At 34.5% G+C, this 27,878-nt stretch overlaps 2 protein-coding genes and 1 non-coding gene across 4 annotated transcripts; 2 read left to right on the forward strand and 1 right to left on the reverse strand.

The window, feature by feature from the left end:
- Positions 1 to 1,025: 1,025 nt before the first annotated feature.
- Positions 1,026 to 27,637, forward strand: LOC106156481 (alpha-mannosidase 2C1). 2 transcript variants are annotated; one of them, XM_013531743.2, is made up of 30 exons: positions 1,026 to 1,120; positions 14,570 to 14,700; positions 15,183 to 15,314; positions 15,892 to 16,015; positions 16,365 to 16,429; positions 16,888 to 17,065; positions 17,248 to 17,345; positions 17,568 to 17,659; positions 18,028 to 18,134; positions 18,272 to 18,382; positions 18,657 to 18,749; positions 18,895 to 19,011; positions 19,280 to 19,375; positions 20,370 to 20,461; positions 20,768 to 20,821; positions 21,084 to 21,210; positions 21,424 to 21,612; positions 21,979 to 22,009; positions 22,319 to 22,395; positions 22,699 to 22,867; positions 23,106 to 23,188; positions 23,360 to 23,454; positions 23,781 to 23,882; positions 24,114 to 24,183; positions 24,626 to 24,856; positions 25,419 to 25,528; positions 25,900 to 25,979; positions 26,248 to 26,399; positions 26,738 to 26,841; positions 27,113 to 27,637. In XM_013531743.2, the coding sequence occupies exons 2-30, from the start codon at positions 14,603 to 14,605 to the stop codon at positions 27,240 to 27,242; spliced, it is 3,207 nt and encodes a 1,068-aa protein (XP_013387197.2). In that variant the 5' UTR covers positions 1,026 to 1,120; positions 14,570 to 14,602; the 3' UTR covers positions 27,243 to 27,637. The 2 variants fall into 2 exon arrangements, with proteins under 2 accessions (XP_013387197.2, XP_013387198.2); XM_013531744.2 differs by lacking the exon at positions 19,280 to 19,375 and adding an exon at positions 19,792 to 19,887.
- On the reverse strand, positions 1,511 to 10,581 carry LOC147764909 (uncharacterized). Its single transcript, XM_087002010.1, has 3 exons — positions 8,372 to 10,581; positions 7,474 to 7,580; positions 1,511 to 4,059 (listed from the first exon to the last, which is right to left on the reverse strand). The coding sequence occupies exons 1-3, from the start codon at positions 10,074 to 10,076 to the stop codon at positions 3,493 to 3,495; spliced, it is 2,379 nt and encodes a 792-aa protein (XP_086858136.1). The 5' UTR covers positions 10,077 to 10,581; the 3' UTR covers positions 1,511 to 3,492.
- On the forward strand, positions 1,657 to 1,728 carry Trnae-cuc (transfer RNA glutamic acid (anticodon CUC)). The gene has a single exon. It is a non-coding gene; the product is annotated as a tRNA-Glu (tRNA).
- Positions 27,638 to 27,878: the final 241 nt, after the last annotated feature.

The raw sequence follows: 27,878 nt of genomic DNA on the forward strand, positions 1-27,878 counted from the left end.
TGGGGAATTTATGGTCTAATCCAGTCTCAGTATCTGGTAAGATAGCTCAGACCTTGACCAAAAAGTCTCTGCACTCTGTATATCAGGACCAGTGGGCCACATTGATGAGCAAAACGGGCAGTGATAATAAACTAAGAACCTATGTTAAATTTAAGAAGGAATTTGTGTGTGAAAATTACACCCACATGGCCCCAAAAGATATTACGGCTAACTTCTGCAAATTACGTGTGAGCGCCCACAACCTCTCTATTGAACGGGGCAGGTACTGCAAGCCAAAAATCCCCGCAGAGTTAAGATTGTGCAAACTTTGTGATTCCAGTAAAGTAGAAGATGAGTTCCACCTCCTGCTAGAGTGTAAAGCGTATGACTCACTACGTGATTCCTTCAGAGGGCAGCTGTCAGATTTCCTACCCCTGGGCGACCTCAGCAATAATAAACTGTTTAATCTTCTTATGGGTGCCCAAGACATAGACATTCTTAGAATGGTTATGTGTTTTGTAAATAGATGCTTAAAACAAAGAGAACAGGCCCTCTATTAATGCATTGTACTCTCTCCAATGTACTCATTCTAATTCATCACCTTCATGTATAGATTGTCATCATACATTCCTTATATAACTTATTATAAAGTAACTTATTGATATTATGCTACATGTAAACATTGAAATCATGTATATTTATTTATATACCTGTTTGTACTGTTGTAGTTTGATGTAATTGTCTTTGTCTTTGATTGTACCTTATTTGTAAAGGTGTATCAATAAAGAATCCTATCCTGTACTTGAACTTGCCTCGCGCTCTTGAAGCTACTCTTCTTGTGGGCTTTAGTCTACATTAGGGTGCATGGTTCTTACGTTTACCGAAATATTATGTTTATTTAAGTACAAGTAAATAGCTATAATGTAAACGTAGATTTTGTGTGCATAACGAACGCATTCACTGCTTATTTTAATTATAGCTAGAACTTCTATATATGTTTCAATGAAGATGGAATAGTGTAGTAAAATTGTGCTAGTTGTGCTGCAATCCGACAATGTGTTGGCTGTCTACTCCAAACACGGAGCAAATAAGCCTCTGCACAACGTTACCTCATCGCGTGCAAGTTAATTGGTCACTGCTGGTAAGTAGCACTACTTCATATATACATACTTTTCTTGCTATAAGACTAAGCAGTATGATCCAAATATTGCTGTTTTCCTTTATCCTCATCTGCCTCTGCAAGTAATACCCGATAACATAGCAGCGTGTCACCCTGACAATTCCAGCTGGTTTTAACTTTAAATAAATGCCAGCCCTCTTTACACTAACTAAAATGTACAAGAAAAACTAAATGTTTCAGATTTGTATACCGGCAAGGTTAAACTAAATTCTTGTGTTTTGAAGGCGTTTGTTTGTGACCTTCTAGTTAGCGAGACAGAGGTACTCGCTGTAACTGTGCTACAGCGGAAATGGCGTTTGACCTATTTTAGTACAATAAAATGAAGAGTAATGTGTATAAATAGAGTTAGAGTCCAGTAACAATGGTACATATATTTATTTCACTAGAAAAATACTATTACAGTATAAAAAAGGTGAATTCGTAATAAAGTTGCGGTGTGGAATACGAAAGCTGAATTTTCAGTTTACATTATACAAATTACTTCGTGTTTGTAACTATCCGACATGGTCTAGTGGTTAGGATATCTGGCTCTCACCCAGGTGGCCCGGGTTCGATTCCCGGTGTCGGAACGTAGCTTTTTTTCCTCTTGTTTTTTTTACTGCAACGATATCATTTAAATATAAAGTGTGAGTTTTTAAGTATAATAATAATGTTAATAATAGTAAAAGAAAATGGAGTAGTATGAGGTAAAGCAAATAAACTTCTTTCTTGCACCTCCTTCGGTAAAGGTAGTGGATAAAAAAAATGACAAATTGAAAGTTACATTATGTACTAAAGTATATCTGGAGAAAGTATTTTTGCCAACAGGTTAAACTATAAAACCATAAAACAATAGAAGTCAATATCTCATTCTAATGCAAACATGAAACATAATATAACGCATGTCGTAATCCATGGTCTTTTGAAGAGTCGGTGTGAAAGAGACATATATACCAATATTATGTATTTATCAATCAGACAACTTTCCATTTGTAACAGAAACATGCAAATATCTTTAATCAGATGACAAACAAGATGTAGTTCTAGGCTAATAAATGTTTCAAACTTAACAATAGCTTTCATTTGTGCCTTTACCCTTAAATAGTCTCAATTTGTCAAATTACTTAATTGAGTACAATTAAACTTGTTAGATAAAAGATAACAATTTTAAATGCTACCAAATTTTACAATTATACACACTTGGAAAAGGGATATTAGTAATGTTAGTAAGATATTTCATTTAGAATTCTTTATTATTAACATATTTTTCATTCACCAACTCTACAGTGACAACATTTAAGAAGGTATATATGCTCTTGTATACATGTCAAAGTGCAAACATAATCCTTCCTTGCAATTATTTATCACTATTGTGTCTTATAAGCACTATTGTGTTTTAAAAGCAATTATAACACTTAAATACTTTATAACATTGCATGTGGACACTACATATCGTTGCAGACACTACAAATGGTATGTTTATTGCAAAATAGAGAAGTGTTAACGATAACAAACAAACCCTTCAATGATATATATATATATAATGATTTACCAACACCAAAACAATAAATGTCGGCTTTAGTATCACAATTACTATATAAATTGAAATTATGTGACTAGTAAATTAAACCTACATGAAAAAGAAGGAAAATGTATCTATCGAAAGATAGAGTCTATATAAAATGTAAAAGATTTGCAATTTCTCAGCAGAGTTGCTCCAAACAACCGGTAAAAGAAAAGAATTGTGAGCATAAAGATACCTAGTTAATTCTAAGTTAATTTATATGTTTTCATTAAAAGAAAGTAAATTCTTTTATTGCAGGTTGCAAAACATGCTCATGCATAACATGAAAAAACTAATGCAAAACCAGTTGTAGTTGACATAGATCTGCTTGAAGTTGTGCAGTGCCTCTTTTTGCTTATTCCACATTTTAAACCTAGCATCCTTGGAGGTGTAACAAATGTGGATAAAATTGTAATATAGGTCATTTTTTTGGCTAATACAATTGTATAACATGGATGATAGAAAAAGCAACACCAGATATTGATTTGTATGTATGTGATTTTGGAGGATATTGACATTTGGGTTTAAAATTATGTATTATAACGATTACTGACAATTGCCTTCAGTCATTATTGTAGGGGATGTGTCCTACCCATTACTTGGCCAATAAGCATTATACCAATAAAGAAACCACGCAACCATTTGAGTGGAACAGTAATGAATACTAAAACTGTAACTGCTTAACTTTACAACATTAAATAACATATAAAGTTTTCATGATAGACTTAGCCAATTATATGTATTACACAATCCTACATTTTTCTTTTATCGCTCCTCATTTAAAGCAATATTACCAACCCCACACGGCTCCTAACATTGCCATTATCAGTCCATTGGTACCTAAATGAAGGTTACCATTGTTTTTCTTTGGGGTCATGGTCGTAGTCACACCATAAAATGGAGGCAAGGAACCCTGGTGGGTGGTGCTTGGCCCACAGGAAGGAAATAATCTGGAGCGTATACCCACTGGTCCTCCAGATATCTCCAACTGTACATTGTGCAGAGCATGTTCAATCCATGCTTGTACTTGGTTGAAAATGTTGCGACTTTCCTCGTAATGGGCCAGCCTCATGCGGATAGTTACGAGGGTTACAACACTGAAGGTGATGGACGTGTTCTTCGCACTGTGTTTCAGATTACAGGATAAAATTCGTGCTTGCACAGCTCTCAGTACAGCTCCCAACTGTCTATCACGTATGATATCATTACAGCCATCCCTTGATTTTGGAAACCAGCCACAGGGCTCCAAATATAAGATAATAACTGACCGTACCACTGTGAAGTTGTATATAAGGGGGCGACAGCCCTCAGCATCAAGCACAGACCCAGGGGGGCATATTATCTGCTGATCTGCAGGCTGGAAAAAAGAAGACCCCATGCAGATATATATGATATTGGAAAAGTATGCGTTATGGTGGAGCAGTGCAATAAAATCACATATACTTTCAACTTGAACCCACTTGATAATGGGCTCTTTCGGTGGATTTGCATACAATGTAGGTGTGGCTCTTGATGAATTGCACCTATGTCAAAGTTTTTCAAAATTAGATGCCAAATGTCTTTTAAACCCAAGCTAAGAAACATGGGAAAAGTTACTGCAGAAGTTTGATGGAAAGTAATATATCATATATTATATTGGATTTGACCTTTGACCTATATTTCAAGGTCAAATACACCAAAATTTTGTAAAAAATTTAATTTTTTCATTAAAAAAATGTTTGTGTCAATTTTTATGTACAGACACAGATGTGTCTGTACATACTGTCATCACCTGCGTCGCTGTGCACATCATCGCCGTGCACAACGTCCCCGTGCACTTTCAGCGTTAACACCATAAATGGAAGACAGTTTAACTTTTTGGCTTTATATTTACAGAGCTGATGAATATTCATAAAACGCTGGTCAAGTTCGAAAATCAGCATGATTGGGATATTATTGTAGAAGTTATGCTGTTTTTTCACTTTTCAGCATATATGCAACACTGTAAACACAATATAAGAAACACAGATAGGCCAATTGTCATGAAACTCACAGGAGTGATCAACCTTACTAAAACGCAGGTTTAGTTTGAAAATCAACACAATCAGGCCATTATTTTAGAAGTGATGCTGTTTTTTCACATTTCCTCAGATTTAATTCTTAGGCATGTTAACGGTCTCATTATTTAACTAATAAGATACGTAAAAGTGTTTGTTTGACCTTTCCTGCATCTTTACAACATTGTTAGTTGATTATGTAAAATGATGGTAAACTTGTTATCGTGTATTGTGTATTAAAGTGTCAAAAATGGAAATAAACTCATATCATTGCAGTTTGTCAGATTCAATCATTTACTATGTTCAGAATCTCAGAATGGAGGAAATTGGACATTTAGCACTGTTCTATTGATATTTTTCCCATCTCATCAATTTTCTTAGTTGATCATATAAAAATGGCAGTAAACTGTTAATTTTGTTTTATGTTAAAAAATTTTAAAAAATGGAAAAAAAAAACCATTTCAGAACAATGCTGTCTTGTTTACATTTTGGCATTTTCAAGGTGTGACTTTGAAGTTCCATGGGCCTCAAGACCTTTGCTAGTCACATTTTTCTGAATATCCATGATACTTATATTTTATTATTAAAAATTGATGGTCATTATGCTTTTAAACATTATGTAATATTGCATCAAAATTTGAAGAAACCCCTATTTTGGGCACTGCTCCCATGATGACCATTTAAGAAAAACCATGTCACTTACTGTTCTCAAACTAACAGGAAAGAAACATGGGACTAAAATACAGCTTCAGTAGGCAATGCAGTCTGTTTGGTAAATTTTTATGGCAGTTAAACATTTTTTGTGAAAATTTAATTTTTCACATATTGGCGTTTTCAAGGTGTGACTTAGAACCTCCACGGGCTTGAAGAGCCATGCTAGTCACATTTTCTGAAAATCCATGATACGTATATTTTATTATTAAAAATTGATGGTCATTATGCTGTTAAGCATCATGTAACATTGCATCAAAATAGAAGAAAACACAATTTTTGGTGATGCTGCTATGATGACCATTATGGAAAAACAGTATTACTTATGATTGTCAAACTTTCAAAAAAGAAACACAGGACTAAAATGCACCCTGAGTTGGAAAAGCAGTCTAATTGGCTTCTTTTTCTGGAAGTTATACATTTAAGTGAAATATTAATTTTTATCGTGTTGGCATATTCATTGTGGGACTCAGAGCTCCCATGGACATGAATCAGAATGGTAATCAAATTTTCTACATGTCCATGCTATTTATAGTCAATAATAAAAAAATGATGATAATTATTCTGTAATTTATTATGTAATGTTACATCAAAATTGACAAAAATCTTTTTGCACTGCTACTACTAAGATTATGAAAAGAAAACTGTGTTACTTATTATTATTTTTAACTTACAAGTATGATTTTTAGGATTGGCATGCAGTTCAAATTAGAAAGCCAGCTCAGTTGGGTTATCATTTATTATTGAAGTTATGCAGTTTTGTGTGAAATTTTCATTTTTCTCATTCTGGCATTTTCAAAGTGTGAACTTGAACACCCATGGGCCTGAAGCCTTATGCTTGTTACACATTTTACTTACATGGGTATTACCTGTTGAGCATAATTAAAATTTGATGTTGAATTTGCAGTAAAGCATAATGTACTTTTGCATCAGAATTAACAGTACTTAGCCTATTTTGTGCATTGTTATTGTCTGCTTTTTGTCTGTACATTTGACAGCTTTGCTGCCTTGTTAGAAACTGCATACTAGTACCCTATGTTTTTTTTTATAAAGGTGAGAAGTTACATTTGGAGTCTCCTTTCATCTGCATTAGTTTGGGGTCAATTGGTGCACTTTCACAGGAGAAGTAGTCATAAGATGAAACTGAAAACTCTTTCTTATTCTGGCATTATTAAAGTAAGAGACCCCTTGTTTGCTGATTTTTGTAGAGCTCATCAAGCAAACCACTGGAGGTAGTGTTTGTTTTTAATTGTTTTTATATGGTTAAGCATTTGAGCTTCTTCAAAAAGTACAATGCCTCAATGCACAAAAGTTAAACTTTATCAAAATAAAATGTGAAATACTCTAAAACTAGCAGAGATACAAGATACTCCCATAGTAACTATTGAATTTGAATGAGCAATCATCTATGTGACCTTTAATTTGACATTTGACCTACATAATCACCATGAAACACACCTTGCAATTTTTCTAGTTTTTATATCTTAAAAACTAGAAGATATACTAGTACTGTACATTCTAGGTGACTAGTGAACTGGAAAAGGAGTTCATACTGAGAATCCATGCAAATTTGACCTTTGACCTACATGTATTTTCTACCATGAAATGCATTTTGTAAATTTTCTAGCCTCTGTATCTCAAAAATTAGAACATTTACACATTTACACATCTTATCTCATCTTACAATTGAGCTTGCATGCATTGGCAATAAAAATATGACACCATATTTGACCTTTGTCCTACTCTCCACATTGAAATGCACTTTTCAAATTTTCTATCCTTTGTATTTCCTAGTCTAGAAGAGTTCCACTAGTAGTTCCATTGAACTAAAATCCACTTACAAAATCCTGCTGGTGGTACAAAAACTGGTGGTGGTATCACCTTTCTGATCCCCTGATTAATTAATGTTTCAATCAATACATTTATCGGAGTAGCAGTCAATTAATTAATTAATTTGTTTGTTTGTGTATTTCAATTTCCTTTTTCCTTTTTCATCATCATTATTAGCATACCATGTTTCTCACCATAGTCATGATGCCATCACTCTGTTTCTTGTTTTGATCTCCAACATACAAAAGGGCACGGAAAGAAAGACCTTCAAATCTCACTTGTTGGGGTGTAGAATTCTGATCTGAATATAACATAAAATGGTAAATTATGCAAATGGCATTTAAGCTTGACAAAGATCAGCTACAAATTGTTTGACTAGTCTCGTTGATTTAGATATAAGTAAATTACGGCCAAGTACATGTAGTATTATTGATATGACTCAATCTTTTTAATAGTGAAATAAGTGCAAATTTTACAGACACTGTATTTTTAAAGTCATTTTAATTAGATAATTTCTAGCAAGAAATTTGAAAAGCAGGGTATCCTACAGTTCCTTTTTTTTTCAATTTCAAAACTATGTATTTGAAAGATTGGTCATGTTCCCCATTGAAACCACCAAGTCATTATTGTATTTACTTAAGGAGGCATGACTCAAAGTCAAAATGTCTCTTGTCTTGAGTAAGCTTTAGGTTCAAGCTTGAATAAAAAGAAGCAAAAAATCTATATCTTAGACTGTTTATGACAGTCATCATAAATTCATTCAGTAATCTATGCAATATTTGAACATTTTATTTATCCAGTTTTATAGTGTGATACTATTGTAGAAAATAAAGAATGAAATGTATCATATTTATCTCAAACATTTAATTTATCTATAATCTATATACATCTCAAAAAAAAAAAAAAAGAAAAAATATTATTCAGGAGAATTTGTATCTTATTTCAAAGAGCCAAAACATTGCACACTGAGATACATGTACCAAGGAGCAAAATGATAAGACTATAATCTATTATTAATACTGTCAATTCACGTAAATACCGTGAATTTTCACATACATAGTTGTTTAATGGTAATAAACAGGTATCACTTACCTTCGCAGACTGTATCACCTCCATAACAAGCCATGCAGTGGTAGTTCTTGTAACTTTGATCATGACCGCTTAAGATAACTGGATTGTTGTAGGCCAAGCAGGCGTCTCTTAAGGGGGAGTGCAGGGGCAGTGGGCGAGGCACACGATATGCACTTCCATTGGTAAAACTGAACTTACAGGGACCAAAGGCATGGCTCCCCACTTCCCGAAAGCATGTCCTCAATTTCCAGTCTGGTTTTGACTTGAAAATACCATTACATCCGAGATCTTCCAGTATTCTTAAGACACATCGTGAGGAGCTGCAATTTACAAAATTAACAATATCTGCCCTCGTACAATAGATGGCAAGTTCCCACAGTTCCCAGCTGTTCTTGACACCATTACAAATTGCACAATACTTATTTCTGAAGGTTATCATTGTGTCTGGGTCAGTGACTGGCTGGTGCAAGAGCACATCCTCTGAGAGACTAGTTTCTGAGCTATTGGTGCATTTGCTATGAATTTTTTCTTCCAGCCATGATTGTGGACATTGGTCCACCATCCAAAATCTCAATCCATGATTGTCCACATGACCTTGTTTGCTTTGAGATCTTTGTTGATGCATTGTTGGAGTATTTCTACAAGAGCTTTTACGTGCCAGGGAAATCAAAGTAGACAAAGGGTCAACTTGTTTTTTCTGCCTAGCTAAAGAGGACCTATTGGTATTGTTAGTGGACCCAAAGGTGGTGCTGTTACTTTGAGTTTCTGTTAAGTTGTATGCAGATATAATTACAGATTTCAAGGGGTTATGGGCCTTTGTTAACTGGACAGAGGCTGCGCACACTGTCATATTTTCTGTAGCTCCATAACAGCAGTCATCATACAGGATGCAAAGAGGGTCACAGTTGCAATGGACCTTGATGCTGCCTTGATGTTGTCCAAGCCTTACACAGAGCCACTGATAAGGTGTAAGAGTTGTGTGTAGGAAAAAATTGGTTTTCTTTGTTTTTTTAGAAGTTTCATTACTGTTGGTCAGTCCTTTTAGCAATGTATCCTCTTGATAGGGCAACTTTGGTGTGACTCCCTCATCCATTGTACCCTTAGTTGTTGGTGACTCTTGCATGACACCTTCCTGCATCTTACCCTCAGTAGTTGGTGACTCTTGTGTGACTCCCTGGTGCATTCTACCCTCAGTAGTTGGTGACTGTGGTGTGACTCGCTCATGCATTTTACCCAGAGTAGTTGGTGACTCTTGCATGACACCTGCCTGCATTCTACCCTCAGTAGTGGGTGACTCTTGTGTGACTCCCTGGTGCATTCTACCCTTAGTAGTTGGTGACTCTTGTGTGACTCCCTCATGCATATTACCTTCAGTAGTTGGTGACTCTTGTGTGGTACCTTTGTGCATTCTATGTTCAATAGTGGACAACCCTTGTACAACTGCCGATGGTTCTATTGTGTTTGCTTCTGACATTCGATCAACATATGGTGACTCCGTCCTGATTCCCACAGGTGTCCAAATGTCTAGATTTGGTGACTTTTGTGTGGATCCATCGGATTGACTATTATCTTGAACCATATTGAGCATGACTGCTGTTGGCTGAACTAGTAACAGTGCACATATAGTGAGGTGTATGATTATCATGTTTTTTTCTAAATGAAATCTCTGGCAGTGGCACATAGAAGTGATGCAGAGCAGTGTTTGCTGAGCTTTTATACCATTCATTAACTCATATCCTTATTGATACAGATTATTGCTGTAGTTATTAGAAGGAAACACATCAACAGAATTACAAAATATCCTTCTTTAGAACACTTATTAAGTAGAATTCATCCCAAGCTGTAAATAGGAAGAAGAGTGGCTATAGGTCAACAGGTTATTGAGGCAGATACATACTAATTTCAAGCAGCTTATGTCTCAAGTTGATCAACCGTTGGATGATAGATAGTTTATGGTAATCTAATGCAGCACCACCAGGGGGATTAATTACAATAAATTACAGAAATAAGACAGTATAATACCACTTAGGATAGAATATGATCTCAAAAAGCTGAGAAATTTTGTATTCAAATTATGGTCCTCTTTGAGTTTGGAAATAAATTTATACATATATTGTACTACATTGTAGCAGTGACTTACACTCAACAACTTGTATGAAAATATATTTCCTTGCTTGTAAATAAATTTCTTATTATCACTTACATACAGAAAGTTGGAGATACATTTTCAATCAGTGCATATAATTCTAACCTCCCAGGTGCATGCATGTTTCTAATCTAACAATCACAACTTACAAATATAGCCAGCTAATTTCTGCAGTTATCTGGGTTGGATATTATCCTGCCAAACCTTAAGTTGTTAATGACCGTTTGCGCAAGTAAATGATCATTTCCAAATCTGTTCTTCAATATTTCCTGTGCCTTTGTATAGCAATTGAGGCCACCAATGAGAAAGCGTTAAACCAGACCAGATGTGAAGTGCAGCAATCGAGACAATTTCATGGAATGGTCACTGACTTTACTTTCAATTATCTCATTAAAAACCACAATGAAAGAATAATGATCAATCTCAGCTCTTGGAATGGATAATATATTTAATATTTGATGGTCTACAGAACTTCCCCTTTGTGTTTTATTATAACCAGCACCTTTCAAGAATGACAAACCTAGTTTTACAGATTTGATAAAATTCTGTTCAATGGCCTTATAACAGTGTTCACTCTCGCCCAAGTCATTTTTGTTGACAAGTTCTGCCTGATGTTTAAAACATTGAGTAATACCTCTATGTCTTTCCCAAAATTTAAACAAACATGAAGCCTTTCTTTATGCCATAAGTTTTTGTATGCACAAAATGCTATAAACTGGTTCTCCTCTAATGAGATGGCAGCGAACCCTGAAAAATTTCAAGCTATTTTTATTGGCAAAACATGAGTCAACCACAGTAATGAGCAACTATCTTTCACTGGAAAATTGGTGAAAACAGAACCTTGGGTTAAGCTCCTTGGGATTTACTTTGACTCAAGACTGACTTTCAACAAACACATCTCAGAATTATGTTCTAAAACAGCATGTCAATTAAATACTCTGAAAAGGCTTTCAGCTCATCTAGATGTCCCCAGTCGGCTTGCCATTTTCAGGCACTTCACATTATCAAAATTTAATTATTGCCCGTTAGTATGGCACTTTTGAAGTGCAGCAATCGAGACATTTTCATGGAATGGTCACTGACTTTACTTTCAATTATCTCATCAAAAACCACAATGAAAGAATAATAATCAATCTCAGCTCTTGGAATGGATAATATATTTAATATTTGATGGTCTACAGAACTTCCCCTTTGTGTTTTATTATAACCAGCACCTTTCAAGAATGACAAACCTAGTTTTACAGATTTGATAAAATTCTGTTCAATGGCCTTATAACAATGTTCACTCTCGTCCAAGTCATTTTTGTTGACAAATTCTGCCTGATGTTTAAAACACTGAGGAATACCTCTATGTATGTCTTTCCCAAAATTTAAACAAACATGAAGCCTCTCTTAATGCCATAAGTCTTTGTATGCACAAAATGCTATAAACTGGTTCTCCTCAAATGAGATGGCAGTGAACCCTGAAAAATTTCAAGCTATTTTTATTGGCAAAACATGAGTCGACCACAGTAATGAGCAACTATCTTTCAATGGAAAATTGCTGAAAACAGAACCTTGGGTCAAGCTCCTTGGGATTTACTTTGACTCAAGACTGACTTTCAACAAACACATCTCAGAATTATGTTCTAAAACAGCATGTCAATTAAATACTCTGAAAAGGCTTTCAGCTCATCTAGATGTCCCCAGTCGGCTTGCCATTTTCAGGCACTTTACATTATCAAACTTTAATTATTGTCCGTTAGTATGGCACTTTTGTGGTGAGGGAAATATGAAAAAATCAGAAAAGATACAGGAAAGGGGTCTAAGATTTGTCTACGACAACCACACAAGCAGTTACGATGAGCTTTTAAATATGTCAGGCCTCAACACTCTGCACTTACAACAGGCTACGTATGCTTGCACTTGAGGTTTACAAAGCTATACATGGACTTGCACCTTCCTACATCTCCGACCTTTTCCAGGAAAGAATAACAAGCTACAAACTTAGAGGAGAAAAGACTCTAAATATACCCAGATTTAATACAATGACATACGGCAAAAAATCCTTATCATATCTTGGGCCAAAAATATGGAATGATCTCTCAAATGACTTAAAGCAAAGCATCAATTCAAATGAGTTTAAATCACTTTTAAGGCTTTGGGAAGGACCCAAATGCATTGTAGCCTGTGTAACCTATATGCTTTTAGTGAAACTGTGTAATAATATGAAATATTTATATTATTTTGTATATCTGTACCAGTGAGCATTTGTATGTAGAATTGTCTGTTTTTCACAATTGATCTAAGTATAGCATTTTGCACATTTCCCATAGAAAGATTTTTTTTTCAATTATTATCTTAATAGATTACATGTGTTTCTGGTATACTCTTTGTAGAATGTTCTTCATATGTTTTGTATACGCTTTGTAGAAAGATTTTCCTTTTAATATCTTACTAGACTTCATGTGTAAATATTGCATTATTGTAGATATGTTTTTGTCCTTACCCAGTCGGCGAATAGCCGTAAAGCTAATGTTTCCTTTCAATTTATACCCGACATGAAATAAAATTCATTGTATTGTATTGTATACTCACATTTTTAAAATTAAGTGCCCTACATGCATATGTTGACATAACTAAAAGTCCATGACATAATCTAAAGTTTCTAGGACTTGCAAAGAATGCTTATCTTCGACAATCTCATTTCTGTTGACTTTGTGTGTCCTCGAGATGTTCCTCTGCACTGGTCCCCAGTTCGGGCTAGATTTATTTAAAATAATTATTTTAGTTTTTACATGTGCTGCATTTTATAATCTAGCTCCATCTTATGTTACTGATTTGGTTAAACATAATAACCCTAAAAGAACCTGGAGGCCTGGTAACAACCTTTTACTGGGAACTCCCAAAACTATAGGTTAAAAACATATGGTGAGATACAGCATTCTGTATATATATATATATATATATATTAATCCTATTTTTAAACATGTTGTAAAATCTAATGAACATTTTATGGATTTTAGACTTAAAATAGATATTATTAGTATTATAAAATGATGCTGGCCATGGAATAACATGTAGAACTAGAAGAAAGAGATCATGGCTAGGGCCAGAGGGTTCCTGTACAGGTAGGAAATAAAACCAACTCAGATGTTACTCAGTGAAACATGTATTCTTTCGTAAAATCACCAAACTGCTTATGGCGTTTTTCATCATTTCCTAATCATGAAAGGTGTTATATTCAATTCTCACATGTTTATATTACTTGCATTATTACCCAGTGGGTTAATATGATGGTTATTGCACATGATTATGAATGACAGAAATAGTTGAATGAATAAAACATGACAGAGATGAGGAAGATCTTATTTGATGCAGTGCATTGTTCCCTATTTAGGTTGTCAAACTGCTTATTGCATTTCTCATCAAATTTTATGTCATAATCAAGAAATTGTTATACTCAATTTTCACTTGGTTATATTACATGTACTGGCATTATTACATCTCCCCAGTAGCTAAAGAGGATTGCAGCTATGTACAATCTAGTTCAAAAATAGTTAATGACTTGAGCAATAAGGAAAGCAAAGGTACTTATACATGTAAGTTCCCCAATTAAAAATTTTTTTTCTAACACAAATAGATTAAATGGATTATGCCGAGTGAAATTTTTTGCAAGTAATAGTTTACTGGAGGTTGGTAGGATATGCTGATGTGATCTGCCAATATGTACTGCACATTGCCAAAATATATAGGTACCAGTACAACGTACTGGTACATCTCAAATGTGTTTTATTTAATAATTCTTCTTATAACTGATAGAATAGCACTTTGTTATAATTTGAAAATTATTCTCAAAAGGAGCACCAAAATAATTATTAGAAATTTAAAGTAAGAATTTGAGAGATATGATGCCTTAGAAGGTATAAGTTTTGATGAGAATTTTTCAGTGTGGAAGTGGCTATTTTCACCAATGCATATGTATATTTTTCCACTTTGATAATTCTTTTTGTTAGTACTCTCTCACAGTGATAATGTATTTTTAGACTATAATGTGTAAACAAAGAAATTATTATAATTTTATACATTTTTAGACCCCAGAAGGAGACATTCTTTAAGAAACACCAATGGAGCAGTATGTGGTGAAGAACAAAAGGACCACTCTAGAAAGGATAGACAAGTTTATATCTCCAATATACTTCACAGATGTCAATCTAAGAGGAAGGTTTGTATCTAGAATGTTTCAAGGTTTAAGTCTTTTGTACACTTTATTTACACCTTCATTAATGAAGAAGCAACATTTTCTTTACTTCATTCATATTGTTTTGGTTTTAAAAGCTTACTATAATGAATAGCCTTTTATAGTTCTTTTAAAGATATTGGTCCAAACTGTTTTAAATGCTTTTATTAACTCATATTATTATTTTATAACTCACATTTTTTTATTGTTATATATCATTTTAATGTAATTCAGGAAGTTCTCAGTATAAACCTCTATAAATAAATAAACACACACACACACACACACACACACACACACACACACACACACGTGCCAAAAATGAGATATACATGAAAGTGGTTTAGTGGTTCAGTATAGATTGATTTTGATTGATTTATTCACCTGTAGGTATGTCAAAAAATTTATTAAATTAAATCTAGAATAAAAGAATCAATATGTCAGCTCACCAAATGTGTGTCCTTCAGGTTATATCCCCTGAAGACAGAGCTTACAGGCATAAAACATCACAAAGTACCTGACTGTGCCAGAGTGCCATACCATGTGGCTGTGAATGGAGAATATGAGGAAGGCAAGGTGGGAGGCAGCTATGGCCCAACGTAAGTGTAGATTTGGAGATTTAAAGAGAATGAATTGTCAGCTCTTGTGTATTTCACAGACTGCTTTTTTTTGTTTTGTGTTTTTTGTCTCATTGTCATATTGAAATTGATATGATAACATGCATGCTGTCTGTTGTTCTGCTTCTAGATTTTAATCTTTTGTTGTGAAATCAACCTTATGTTGTGAAATTAAACTTATCTGGATTCCAGGTTAAAGTATTTCATTTTTAGAAATAGATTATCCTCTATATTATATTTTTTAATAGTAGAAAACAATTCTTAACTATAGCTCCTTATCATGGTACATGTATATTTGCTGTTTTTTTTTTTTTTCATTTGCCTTAACTTGACATAGATACTCAAGGTATAGGGGTTGAATTATTTCTACAGAGATGGCCAAGAAAACAATTTTAATTATGTTACGAATACTTTTTTTTTCCTGACTGATTAACATCAGCTTAATGGCTATACTCTTTGTACATTGGTTAGGTGCAAAATACAGTGTACATGTACATCCCTTTGCTTTCTGTTTCAACTCTGCTATATATAATGTATGAATACATCAACACATCCACAGATGGTCAACTCACTGGTTTAGACTGGACATAGATATTCCATCAGAGTGGACAGGGCAGGAAGTCCATCTCATCTGGAACTCTGCGTCTGAGGCCATGGTGTGGCAAGAAGGAACAGTGCTTCAGGTATTGGTATCTGAGTTTAATTGAGGCAGAATTTTACTTCTGAGTACTATATAGGTTTTAGAAACTCATATCAGCTAGTTTTATTTGAAAAAAAAAGGTTAGTATCACATGTATTGTTCATTTTTTTCAGCTTAGTATAATTTTCCATTTTACACTGTTTATCTCGATCTTTATTTTAGGTAAATGTGTATATTAATGTTGTGCACGTATGTGCTAAAACTAATGTTTACAGTTATTGACTCAGTTAATGGCTTGATCATGTACATTTGTAATGTTTTAACAGGAAATACCAGTACAAGAGCAGGGTGTATTTCTGGCCATTTTGAATTGATATTTTTCTCCATTTTAGGGGCTCAGTGGAGAAGACAGAGAATATTTCATCATCAGCAAAAACCTGGAGAAGAGCAATCTGCAGTAAGAATTTTTAACTGTTGTTCGTGACAACTTTGAGTTGTTTGTGTGATTAGAGAGGGTAATTATTGGTAAGGTATTGGTATGTTGATCCCAATTTCTGTACCCTTGGCTTCAGATTTAACACTGCATGGTAGCTTAATTCTTGAATTGAGATCAATATATAAATAAGGCACTTGTTTATTGAAGATTTACTTACGGAATTTTGAAAATGAAAAGTTGGCACCCCTCAGATATGAATTTCAGGGTAAATTTTATTATGTAAAGTAAAATGTGTTGTTCATCAGTGCTGCCTTATAATACTGCTGTATGTATGTAGTATCGCAACCATTCAGTCACACCTTTGTTATCCAAGCTTTTATACAGTAAATATCAACAATAACCTTAAAGTTATCTCTTTCTGAATCAAAAGAAATGTCTGTAAAATGTACATAAAATCAGAATTTTCCCTTTATTTGTAGCCAGGTGTATTACATAGAGATGGCATGTAACAGAGAGCTAGGCGAGGGGCAAGGGGGACTGATAAATCCACCAGATCCCAAGAAGTATTTTACTCTTTCAAAAGCCCACATTGCTGTGTTTGACAGAGATGTGTACAATCTTTTGCAGCAGTTTCAAATACTGTATGACATTGTAAAGGTTGGTTTCCTCTCTCTCTTATTTGATTGGTTTTGAATTTCAAATATATCCCTGTGCCTTATGTTGTCTTCCTTTTGCTTTCACTTAACTATTAGCTTTGGGAGTCTGTCATTATGTATTCATGAATGTGTATGGAGAGAGAATAAAAGGCAGAGAAGTTATGACAATAATAATACTTTCAGCATCTTCCTGAGAACAGCAATCGTGGCTATCAAGCACTTCACACTGCCAATGACATGATCAACACCTGCGATGTCTTTGACAAGTCAACCTTTGGAAAGTAAGGCCAAAAACTTCTTTGTTTGAATATACAAAATGTCACTCTCATAAGCAGGCTGTCATTTTACAAGAGGGAGTATTGCTCTTATTAAATTATTTTATTACTTAAAGTATAAATAAGAAAAGCTTATAAATACTTACTTGAAATCATAAACTGCCATATATAGCTCTTATTTCCTGTGCAAGTTTATAAAAAATCTTACCGTATCTATAAACTTTTCAGTGTGAATTCCATTGCTCAAAGGTTCTTTGCTCAAAAGAATGGTGATAGCCAGCACACAATTTATGCAACAGGGCATTGTCATATTGATTCAGGTACTCATATATTATATTTGTAACTATGGAATACAAGAAAAAATGGGAACAACCAAAAATGTTTATAGGTAATGTCCTGTACTTAGTATAACATGCAGACCGTGACTGAAGTTACATACATGTACATATTCCAGGTCGGAGTACATAACTTACAAGTAAGATGAAAGACCATGTGAACTGCTACATGTGTCAAAAGCCTGTTAAGAAACTTACTTTCAGTATGTTGATGCAATATCCATTTGGTTTTCTGTGCCAACATTGTGCTATGACTGACATACGGAGGTAGCTAATGAATTAAGATATGTATCACATATACTGTGTTTTAAGTATTACTGCATGGTGCAAGTTATTGTGTTGTGATATTTCAGCCTGGTTGTGGCCATATGCAGAAACCATCAGAAAGTGTGCTCGCAGCTGGTCATCTACAGTATCTCTGATGGATTCCTACCCCCAGCTTACCTTTGCCTGCTCTCAGGTGTGTTTAAATGGGTGTAAGGTCAGAGGTCCCAAGTTTAAGGAGACTAGCTTCCATATTTTACAATTAACAAAAATAAAGAGTAACAAGGAATTTACTATCTATAGATTTACATGCATTATCTCCTTCATTTCTAGGCACAGCAGTTTCAATGGGTAAAAGATAATTATCCAGATTTATTTGAGAGAATCAAACACTATGTGAAGGAAGGCAGGTTTGTCCCTGTTGGTGGAACGTGGGTTGAAATGGTAGGTACACTTTTCATCTGAGAAATTAAGTAACTCATTCCTTGTGAAAGGCTGTAAGTTCAAAAAGAATAAAGCTGCTGATAAACCATATAGAACCATTTTAAATAAGTTTCTGCAACTAGGCCTGGCAGAACTTGAAGAAAATATAAACCTTACTTGCGGAAAATATAAACTTTACCTAAAATATTGAATATCATGTGTGTGTGTGTGCGTGCGTACATGTGTGCATCTGTCTGTCTGTCTGTTAGATATAATTCTGAGTTTTTCTGTGCAGGATGGTCTCATTCCAAGTGGAGAAGCCTTCATCAGACAGTTTCTTTATGGTCAACACTTCTTCCAACAAGAATTTGGAGTGCATTGTGAGGAGGTGAAGATTGTCGCACATTTAAAGTTAGATACTTTAAGGGTTTATTTTTCTGGTTTCAAAAATAAATTTATATCAAGAGCTTTAATTCACTAGTGTGGCAATGAAGTTTTTTTATATCTTTCTATTTCATCTTTTTTTTTTTCAGTTTTGGCTGCCTGACACATTTGGCTATTCTGCACAGCTCCCTCAAATAATGAAGTCTTGTGGCATCAGCAGATTCCTTACTCAGAAAATGAGTTGGAACCTGGTTAACAAATTCCCAGTTAGTTAATGATTTATAATGTTTGTATTTTAGTAATCTTACTCACTCATTTAAGTAGCAATTACAAAAGCAACGTCACAATGTGCTTCTTAAAGTGTTATCTATGTAAATATGTCATTGAGTAAGTAAATTATATGAATTGTTTAAATGTGAGAAAATTGCAATAATTTTCATTCATATTTAACTTTTAATAATACTTTATAATATATGCAAGCATGCTTAATATGTACTGGTACTCTAAGTGTCTATGGTGCATCATTTCTTCTAGCATCACACGTTTTGGTGGGAAGGGCTAGATGGCAGTCAGGTTTTAGCCCATTTCCCCCCTGGTGATAGCTATGGGATGAAGGGCAAGATTGAAGAGGTAAAACTGGACGTCTTATTTTTCCAGGACATACTTTGAATGTACTAACAGGTGAAATGTGGATTCTTGCATGGACACTGTGTGCTTGACCTGAGGATGCTTTGTGCTTGTATTCATCAAACAAACAACTACATTTTTGTTTTTTATCTCAACACTGTTATGGGAAAGCAAAGATGTAGTATTGTTTACTGATAAACACAGCACATACATGTATCCAGAAGAAGCAGCATTGTTTTGTATTGAAAAGTCATCACTTTTGCATGTTTCCTTTCAGGAACTGGTGCATGGACTACTACCTTTATTACATATGCTGGAATATAGTGGTATACTAATATAGTATTATACTAGTTAGTTATACCATAGGCACTAACCAATATTTAATATTTTAAAGTAACATCTAGCTGCCTAAATTTTAGCATCATATATTTTGGTGGGAAGGTTTGGACGGCAGTAAAGTCCTTGCTCATTTTCCCCCAGGGGATTCTTACCATATGACAGGGAAGATAGAGGAGGTACATAGAGGAGGCGTTTGCACTAAAATGAAACATAATTTGCTTTGGAGAGGTGTTAAATTAAAATTATGTTTTATGTGAATACAAGTTTTCTGCATCAGGTAATGCAGTTATCTTGCACCTTCACTGCCTTAAAATGCTAGTCTAGGCCTGGCTGATATTGTGACCAATGGTGCATGTGTTAACAATGTGGGAAATTAGATTGGTGCTTAAGCTCATTGTAGTCACAATAATCTTCAGAATCATGTTCAGAATCCAAATATGTCCCCACTTACAAATGTATGTGGTGCTTTATATATGTTTCATCTATAAAAACGCATGCACCTCATCAAGTAAAGATGTTTACTGGTATAATGTGCTTCAGACTATTAAAATTTGTAAATTCTTATCTTTGTGTTATAAGAATCATACCTGTACATGTGCCATCCTCATATTCTTTTTGAAAAAAAAAAAAAAAAGATCAATAAGTCTCCATTTTTCAGCTGCTGAAGACAGTCAATAACTTTCTAGACAAGGGTCGGTGTAACTGTAGTATGTACTTGTTTGGTTTTGGTGATGGAGGGCAAGGACCAACGTATGTAGAAGTAGCATCAGTTTCCCTGTTTTTTTAACACTTAACTTTTTTTTTAGACTTTTAGTGTCAGTAACTCTAATCTATTCAGTGATTGTTCTAATTTATGAGAAAGTTTTTATTATTTAATTGCTTCTTGTACTGTTATATATCTACAATAATTAGAATTTGTAATGGTTGAATGAACTAAGGTATAATTAATTAATTTTTTCATGTGTAAATGGCAATGGCATATGAGCTCCCGTGTTGTTTTTTAAAGGCAAAAATCAGCAAAACTACATTATTTTTTGTCATCGTATTGCAATTTAGGGAAGACATGGTAGAAAGTCTGCTCAGACTGGAGGATATTGATGGCCTCCCTAAGTAAGTGTACACTTGTAATTGTCATCAGTAAGTTTCATCACAAAAGGGTATATGCTTAAGGTATTCATCCGTGAATATAACATGTTTTTAACAAATGCTTTATTGGATGTTCACTGTTATGCCCCCATATCTTACCATTTACAGAGAAACACCTCAGAAATAAGTATGCTGTGATAGTATGTACTAATTTAGAATTTATGTCTTCTATTGATTTCCTTTTAAATAAATTTGCTGAAAAATGATGTCCACAACTGTGTTGCAGAGTGAAAATGGCTACCCCCGGTGAATTTTTCCAGCAAGTTGAGAGCGCTGAGTCAGATAACCTGTGTAAATGGGTTGGTGAGCTGTACCTGGAGTTACACAATGGCACCTACACCACTCAAGCCAAGGTAGCTAGGCTCATTATTATCTCAAGGCAGTACAAATTCCAAATAGAAAATGGCTTGTTTGTCATGTGTTTTATACTTCTGATCATTTGTGCATGATGCAAAAATTATTGAAATAATTAAATATGTGCTTTTACAGATGTATATAGGACAAAGCAATTACAATTTTTATTTATATGTACATGTACTAAAACTAAAACTCTTTTTGATATTCAGACTAAGGAGAAGAACAGGAGGTGTGAATTTCTTCTTCAAAATGCTGAGTTATCCAATACCCTGGCCTTGGTACTTCACAAGAAGAACAATGTGGACTACAACTATCCTAGTGATGAGCTAGAGAGACTGTGGAAACTGCTGCTTCTTAATCAGTTCCATGATGTGTTGCCAGGATCTTCCATTCAAATGGTATGATTTATGTTAAAACTAAAAAGAGGGGTTTTATATAAGACACTGAGTTTAATTATATGTTTTTCTTTCCACATGTTGCATTGTGATATTTTTCTCGTTTTGCCTATTTTAACTAAAATTTAGGAATGTCAAAAAGAGAACATAGGTAGTCCAGCTGAGGCATATTTTATGGGTTCTGATAAATGGGGACGAAAGCCTTAAATTTTTTGAAAACTTACCTCCTCCCCCCAGTGGCTAAATAGTTATGACATCTCACTTTCAGCAGGTTTTGTTTTGTCCTTTATTTCTAATGATTTATATATATATATAAATGTGGATTGTTTTTCAATATTCATATTTTAGTTAATGTTTCTTTTGTTCAAGGTTTACAAAGATGCACTGAAGTATTACCATGGTAAGTTTTTTATCATCCACAGGATCGATGCTGTTGGCTGAAAGATATTTCATTATTTTGCCGTATTGATGTAAAGTATCTGTAAATTTTTGAGACCTCAATAGAATAATCCACCGTTTTATGGTCTGTGTTATTTTGGTACTTCCCTTCAGATATCTGAGATAATGCAAAGTGGAACAATATACAAATTTATGCATTAACTGATTGAACACAATATATCCTGGGATATTGACAATGTCTAGATCACACTTAAAGCATCCATTATCTGTTCTCAAAGAAAATGGTCACTATGACAACATCATGTTCCAGATATCGAGACAAGTGGTAAGAAGATTCTGGTCAATGGACTGCAGGATTTGTTGACCCAACAGGCAAAGGATACAAATGTTAGTGTTCAATTCCAGTATAACTGTAATCAGATCATGAAATCTAGGATTCAGTATTTGTACAGTATTATAAGTCCCAACTGAAAGTGATGTTTTTGTTTTATAAAACATCTGCATAGACCTAATCCACTTAATCATGGCATAGCTCTGTATTACTACTCAGTTAAATTAAAATTCCCCAGGAATTCATTTTACATTCACCTTTTTGGCCAGTAAGCCATAATACCCTCTTAAATCCATGGTTAAACATTAGTTCTATCATGATAATTATTTTCTGTATACCATATTTTTCTCCGCTGCCAGGACTTTGTCCAGACCGCCATAGTATTCAACCCACTGTGCTGGCAGAGAAAAGAGGTGGTTGTCCTGCCCCCAAATGCTGATGATAAACTCAAGTCTCCAGCCAGGAAGAAGGCAAAAGCTGACATATCTACTATCACACAGATTAGCCCTCCTGAGGGGAAAGTGTTGGGTGAGGGCTTTATTAGCACTGTCCTAGTTAAAAGTGTATTTTCAGTAATTTCTGACAATCCACTCTGCTACAGTAAAGTTGCAAACATTTTTATTTGGTGAAGTGCTGGTATGTCTTCTCATCCTAGCATATGAAATTTTCATCTGCATTCTTTATATGATGGTTTATTGTTTCCAAAGTAAAAGATAAGTAGAAATACATAATTGTCTGAAACATGATTACATTTCCATCCATCTAGCACTGGTAGATGTTCCAAGTATGGGACATGCTGTCCTTCCCTTGGCAATGGCAGATATTACACCTGTTTTCATAGAGAAGAAGGTAATATACAAAGCATAAGGGTTTTAATTTACTAGACAGATTATAATTCTTAATTAATGATAATAAACAAGTAAAACCTAGGTTCATAGAGATTTTTTCTTTCAGAAACTACTCTCCATTTACCTACCTTGACATTTATTTGAAAAGGATTTTTTAAAATTCTGATTTTAGGATGACCAGCTCATTTACATTCAGAATGAGCACCTGTCGGCAGCCATTGATCCCTTGGGAAGGGTGGTCTATATGGCTGCAGCTAATACAGAAAAGTAAGATATATATATATATATATATATATATATATATATATATATATATATATATATATATATATATATATATATATATACCACTGACCAGTGTACTTCTATTAATATGTACATTAACAAATGTTTAGTATACTTATTTATGGCATATAATTTCTTCAGATGTAATAATATTAATTTTCTTTACAGATTGGTAAATGAATTGTTGCAACTTGTACATGTAGATAGAGACTCATATTAAAAAATATTCTTGAGCCAATTTTAGCTTTGTTTAAAACTTTATTTTACTTATTATTGCTATATTAATTTTATTTCTTTATTTTTGGAAGGAATGTGTTTTCTAAAGGCCTTGGTAACCAGATTGTGATATTTGATGATGTGCCTCTGTTTTGGGATGCCTGGGATGTGATGGACTACCACCTGGAAACCAGGTACTGCTTTGCCACCATTGTGGTAGTTGAGAAGGAATGTGGAGGGCCATGCAGCACAATTTGATACAGCTTATATCACATATTGCTTGTTCCAACACAATGACATACTGTGTCAAATGTCCCTTACAACACTGTATTATACTGTAATACTGATTGACATATAATATCGGAAGCTAAAAACTCTGCTTAGAAGTAGTAAGTTGACTTGTGGCCATGTTTTGTTGTTTATAGGAAGTGTGTAGAAGAAGGAATTCAGTATGCAATGATAGTTGAAGAGGGTCCTCTTAGAGCATCAGTAGAGGTAATTGTTTCCTGTATAACATTTTAACTGAAAATATTTTCAAATACTAATTTTAAATCTTCAAGTTTCGACATACTTGCATACTACATGTACATGTAGTAGATCATAAAGGTTAGTTTACAGTAAATTCTGAAACTCAGATTGGCCATAACCCAACTCTTAATGTAGACATATACTGACTGGATGGCCTTTTGGTTAGAGAGTCTGCCTCTGGAGCGGAATGCAGTGAGTTCGAGCCTGGGATATACCAGTCTTTTATAGGTACCTGCTGCCTCCCCACTTGGCACTCAGCAATGATCAGGCGTCAAACTGTTATTCATAATGATACTTATTATAAAGTCTACTGAACAGATTTGGAATTTAGACTTAAGATGAATATATTATATTATTACATTATTGGTGAAGCACATTTGAAATAAAAAAAAATTCATTCACATTTTAGGTATCTCTAAAGATAAGTGATCACAGCTACCTGAAGCAGGTAATCTCCTTGGATGTGAACTGTCCATATTTGAAGTTCAGCACAGAGGTTCACTGGCACGAGAATCACAAGTTTCTGAAGGTGGAGTTTCCCGTCGCCATGAGAGCCATGCAGGTGACCTATGAGCTTCAGTTTGGGCATCTGCAGAGGTCAACACATTTCAACACCTCGTGGGACTGGGCAAGATATGAGGTATAGTAGAAAATTTACAGCTCCAGTTACATATGTACTGCACGTTTGTCACTTTGAATTAATTATCTTTCAAAGCTACCACCAGTACAAGTTCATCTTTCATCCAATTGTGTTTTATGTATGTTTGCTCTCAAAACTGAGATACGTTTCACTGCATTGAAAAGTTAGATAAGATGTATGTATATTTGTGTAACTGATAGAATTATTGTTATTACTGTTTTCATCTCTGTACATTTTCACCAGCTCAGTCTAGCCAGTGTAAATGAAGAGAAAAAAAAATGTACCTCTCTAGATATGGCCAAGGTCTTAATCCCTGCTTCAACCTAAGTGCCAAACACAGGTGTTTCTTTTATTTCATAGTCATTGGTAATTTCTGAATTTGGAGAACAAATCCATCCATATAGTCCTGTGGTTAGTAATTTAAATCCCTTGAAAATTTGACTATTGTTGCAGTCCCCCCTACCCCCCCCCCCCCCCCCATCCCCAGTACACAAAAATGTGCATCCTTATCACATGGGTAGGCTACATACCAAACCATGTTAATATCATATCTATGTTGTAGGTGTGTGGTCACAAGTGGGCAGACATTTCAGAACATGACTGGGGCTTGGCTATCCTTAATGACAGCAAGTATGGGTACTCAGCCAGAGACAATGTCATGAGATTGTCACTGTAAGTCTACTGTAGATAGATGGAGAGAACATGTAACTCCTGAGGCATAAGTGAACTATTATTTGTTTTTTTTGTTTCTATATGTACTTGTATATTTGTATTCTGATCTTCTTTAAAGATTGACAAGATTTTTTTTAGTGAGATGATATATTTAAATATGAATTGCACTGTGTTGTATGTCATCTCTCTCTCTCTCTCTCTCTCTCTCTCTCTCTCTCTCTCTCTCTCTCTCTCTCTCTCTCTCTCTCTCTCTCTCTCTCTCTCTATATATATATATATATATATATATCTGTGGCAAATTGTATCCTGATGAAGTTTTCAGACCTAAGAAATTCTCAAGATTTTACCATAACGTGTTGTTTATGTTTCAGGCTGAGGTCCCCCAAGGCCCCTGATCCAAAGGCTGACATGGGAGTGCACTATTTTACCTATGCCCTTATGCCACATACAGGTGCTTGTCTACACTGTGTGTGTGTGTGTGTGTGTGTGTCCTGTGTGTGTGTCATGTGTGTGTGTGCACACGTATGTTTGTGTGCAAGCGCATGTGAGTAAATACATGAAAATCTTTTAAGTATATTTTATTGTTAGTGACTAACATTCCTTACTAAAAATTATCATATTTATTACAGACTAATATTTGTGATAAAATAAATTTTGGTTGGTATTTTATTTTTGCATGGATGATTTTAACATTTATCGGTCTTCCTTGGTATTTTTAGGAACATTCCAAGAAGCAGGTGTGATTCAGCAAGCATACAACTTGAACTGTCCATTGCAACTGCATCACCTCAAACTGCCATCCACCATTGATAGCATGGCGTCCTACTTTTCTGTAGATAACCCTGCTGTTGTTTTAGAGACTGTGAAAAAGGTGGTTATCTTTGTTTCACTATTGCTGAAACTGGATGTAACATTAAACAATTTTATCATGTATTATCTGTTTTACATTCCCCTACATGGCGTAATTTAATTTTGCAAATTTAACATGAGCTTTAGATGCTGAATCTGATTGAAATCCTTTACCCAACCCAATTTCAAATTATTTCCAATTCCTTGTTTAACTTTCAACAGAATCATCTTGAAAGAATTAGATGAATAGCCATATAAAGATCCACAGATCATAGAAGTTCATGCATGCAAATGAATTACACAATGTTCATGTCTTGGTAAAAACATTCTTTTACAAATTTTTGTGTACTTTCACTGCAGGGTGAAGAAGGGGATGACTCGGTCATCATTCGTATGTATGAAGCATTTGGAAGCACTACTACAGCTACCATCACCACCACACTCCCTTTCACAGAGGTTCATTTGTGAGTACAGAATGACATTGCTTTTTCTGATTATTATTTTTTGGGTTTTTTTAACAGCTTATTCAATTAATGACATCCATCCACAGTTTAATAGAAATAGCCTTCAGATTGATGCTATTGTATACTGGTATTTCTTTTATAATTTGTCTTCAATTTTCTATGTAAAATTATTTCAAGTAATACGTTGGTAACTATTATTTTAAAAATAAAAATCAAAATTTCATTCAGAAGCCAAGAAAGTATGAAAGTGTCATATTATCTATTTTTCCAGCTGTGACTCCTTGGAGTGTATCATACCACGTGGAGAGGTGGACTTCTATCCACTGGTCAGTTTTGACCACCCTGATATTGTTGTCCAGTTTACACCTTTCAAGATAGCCACTCTTATGCTAATGGTGTAAGGATGCATGGCTAGTGTTCTTGAAAAGATTATTATGTGAATGAACGGGGATTGTTGAAAGAACTTGTCTGTCATGTATGGATGGTCCACAAATGTACAAGAAAGACAGCCTGAAGTAGCAGTACAGAAAGATGCCTAGTTATCAGTTGAGAATATTTATGTATGATAAAGAATATCAGAATGATCTTTTACTGTTGGTGTCCATGCAGTGATTATTTCAACCGAATTTTTGTTTATTTATTCAGATGTTTTTCACTGTTTATTGAGATAGTATTTTGCAAGATTGACATCTGCGTGAAACTAGTTTCTAAGTCAAAAATTTTCAATATATTCCATCCAACTTTTTTTCTGCTGGAATGTTTTGATTAAAAACGGTGGAAGCCAATTATTTCTGTATCTTCTTTTGTTTGTTTGTTCTTTTATCTTTTAGATACAATGAGAGCTTGTCATTTTCGTATTTACGATTTCAGTATCAAATTATGGACAGGTGTACCATGTTTTGCCATCTTTCAGTGTTCCAGGTATTCTTGACCGCCTACCTTAATCTTGTTTTTCATGCCCTACGATTACCTTCTACCAGGGACGCAGATTTATTATGTGTGTTTTTTCTCCAACGCAGACAAGGGGCATGAATTAA

This window comes from Lingula anatina, chromosome 1 (assembly GCF_051362555.1).
Source record: "Lingula anatina isolate TDL-2025a chromosome 1, LinAna3.0, whole genome shotgun sequence".
In the NCBI taxonomy this organism is placed as follows: Eukaryota; Metazoa; Brachiopoda; class Lingulata; order Lingulida; family Lingulidae; genus Lingula; species Lingula anatina.

Bases quoted from the DNA above. Each gene is read 5' to 3' on its own strand.
- LOC147764909 (XM_087002010.1), bottom strand. From the start codon at position 10,076: ATGAATGGTATAAAAGCTCAGCAAACACTGCTCTGCATCACTTCTATG. The intron at 7,581-8,371 runs GTAAGTGATACC...TGTTATATTCAG, and splicing joins AGGTGATACAGTCTGCGAAG to ATCAGAATTCTACACCCCAA. The intron at 4,060-7,473 runs GTGAGAAACATG...TCTTTTTTCCAG, and splicing joins GTGATGGCATCATGACTATG to CCTGCAGATCAGCAGATAAT.
- LOC106156481 (XM_013531743.2), top strand. From the start codon at position 14,603: ATGGAGCAGTATGTGGTGAAGAACAAAAGGACCACTCTAGAAAGGATA. The intron at 17,346-17,567 runs GTAAGGCCAAAA...TAAACTTTTCAG, and splicing joins GACAAGTCAACCTTTGGAAA to TGTGAATTCCATTGCTCAAA. The intron at 19,376-20,369 runs GTAAAACTGGAC...TCCATTTTTCAG, and splicing joins TGAAGGGCAAGATTGAAGAG to CTGCTGAAGACAGTCAATAA.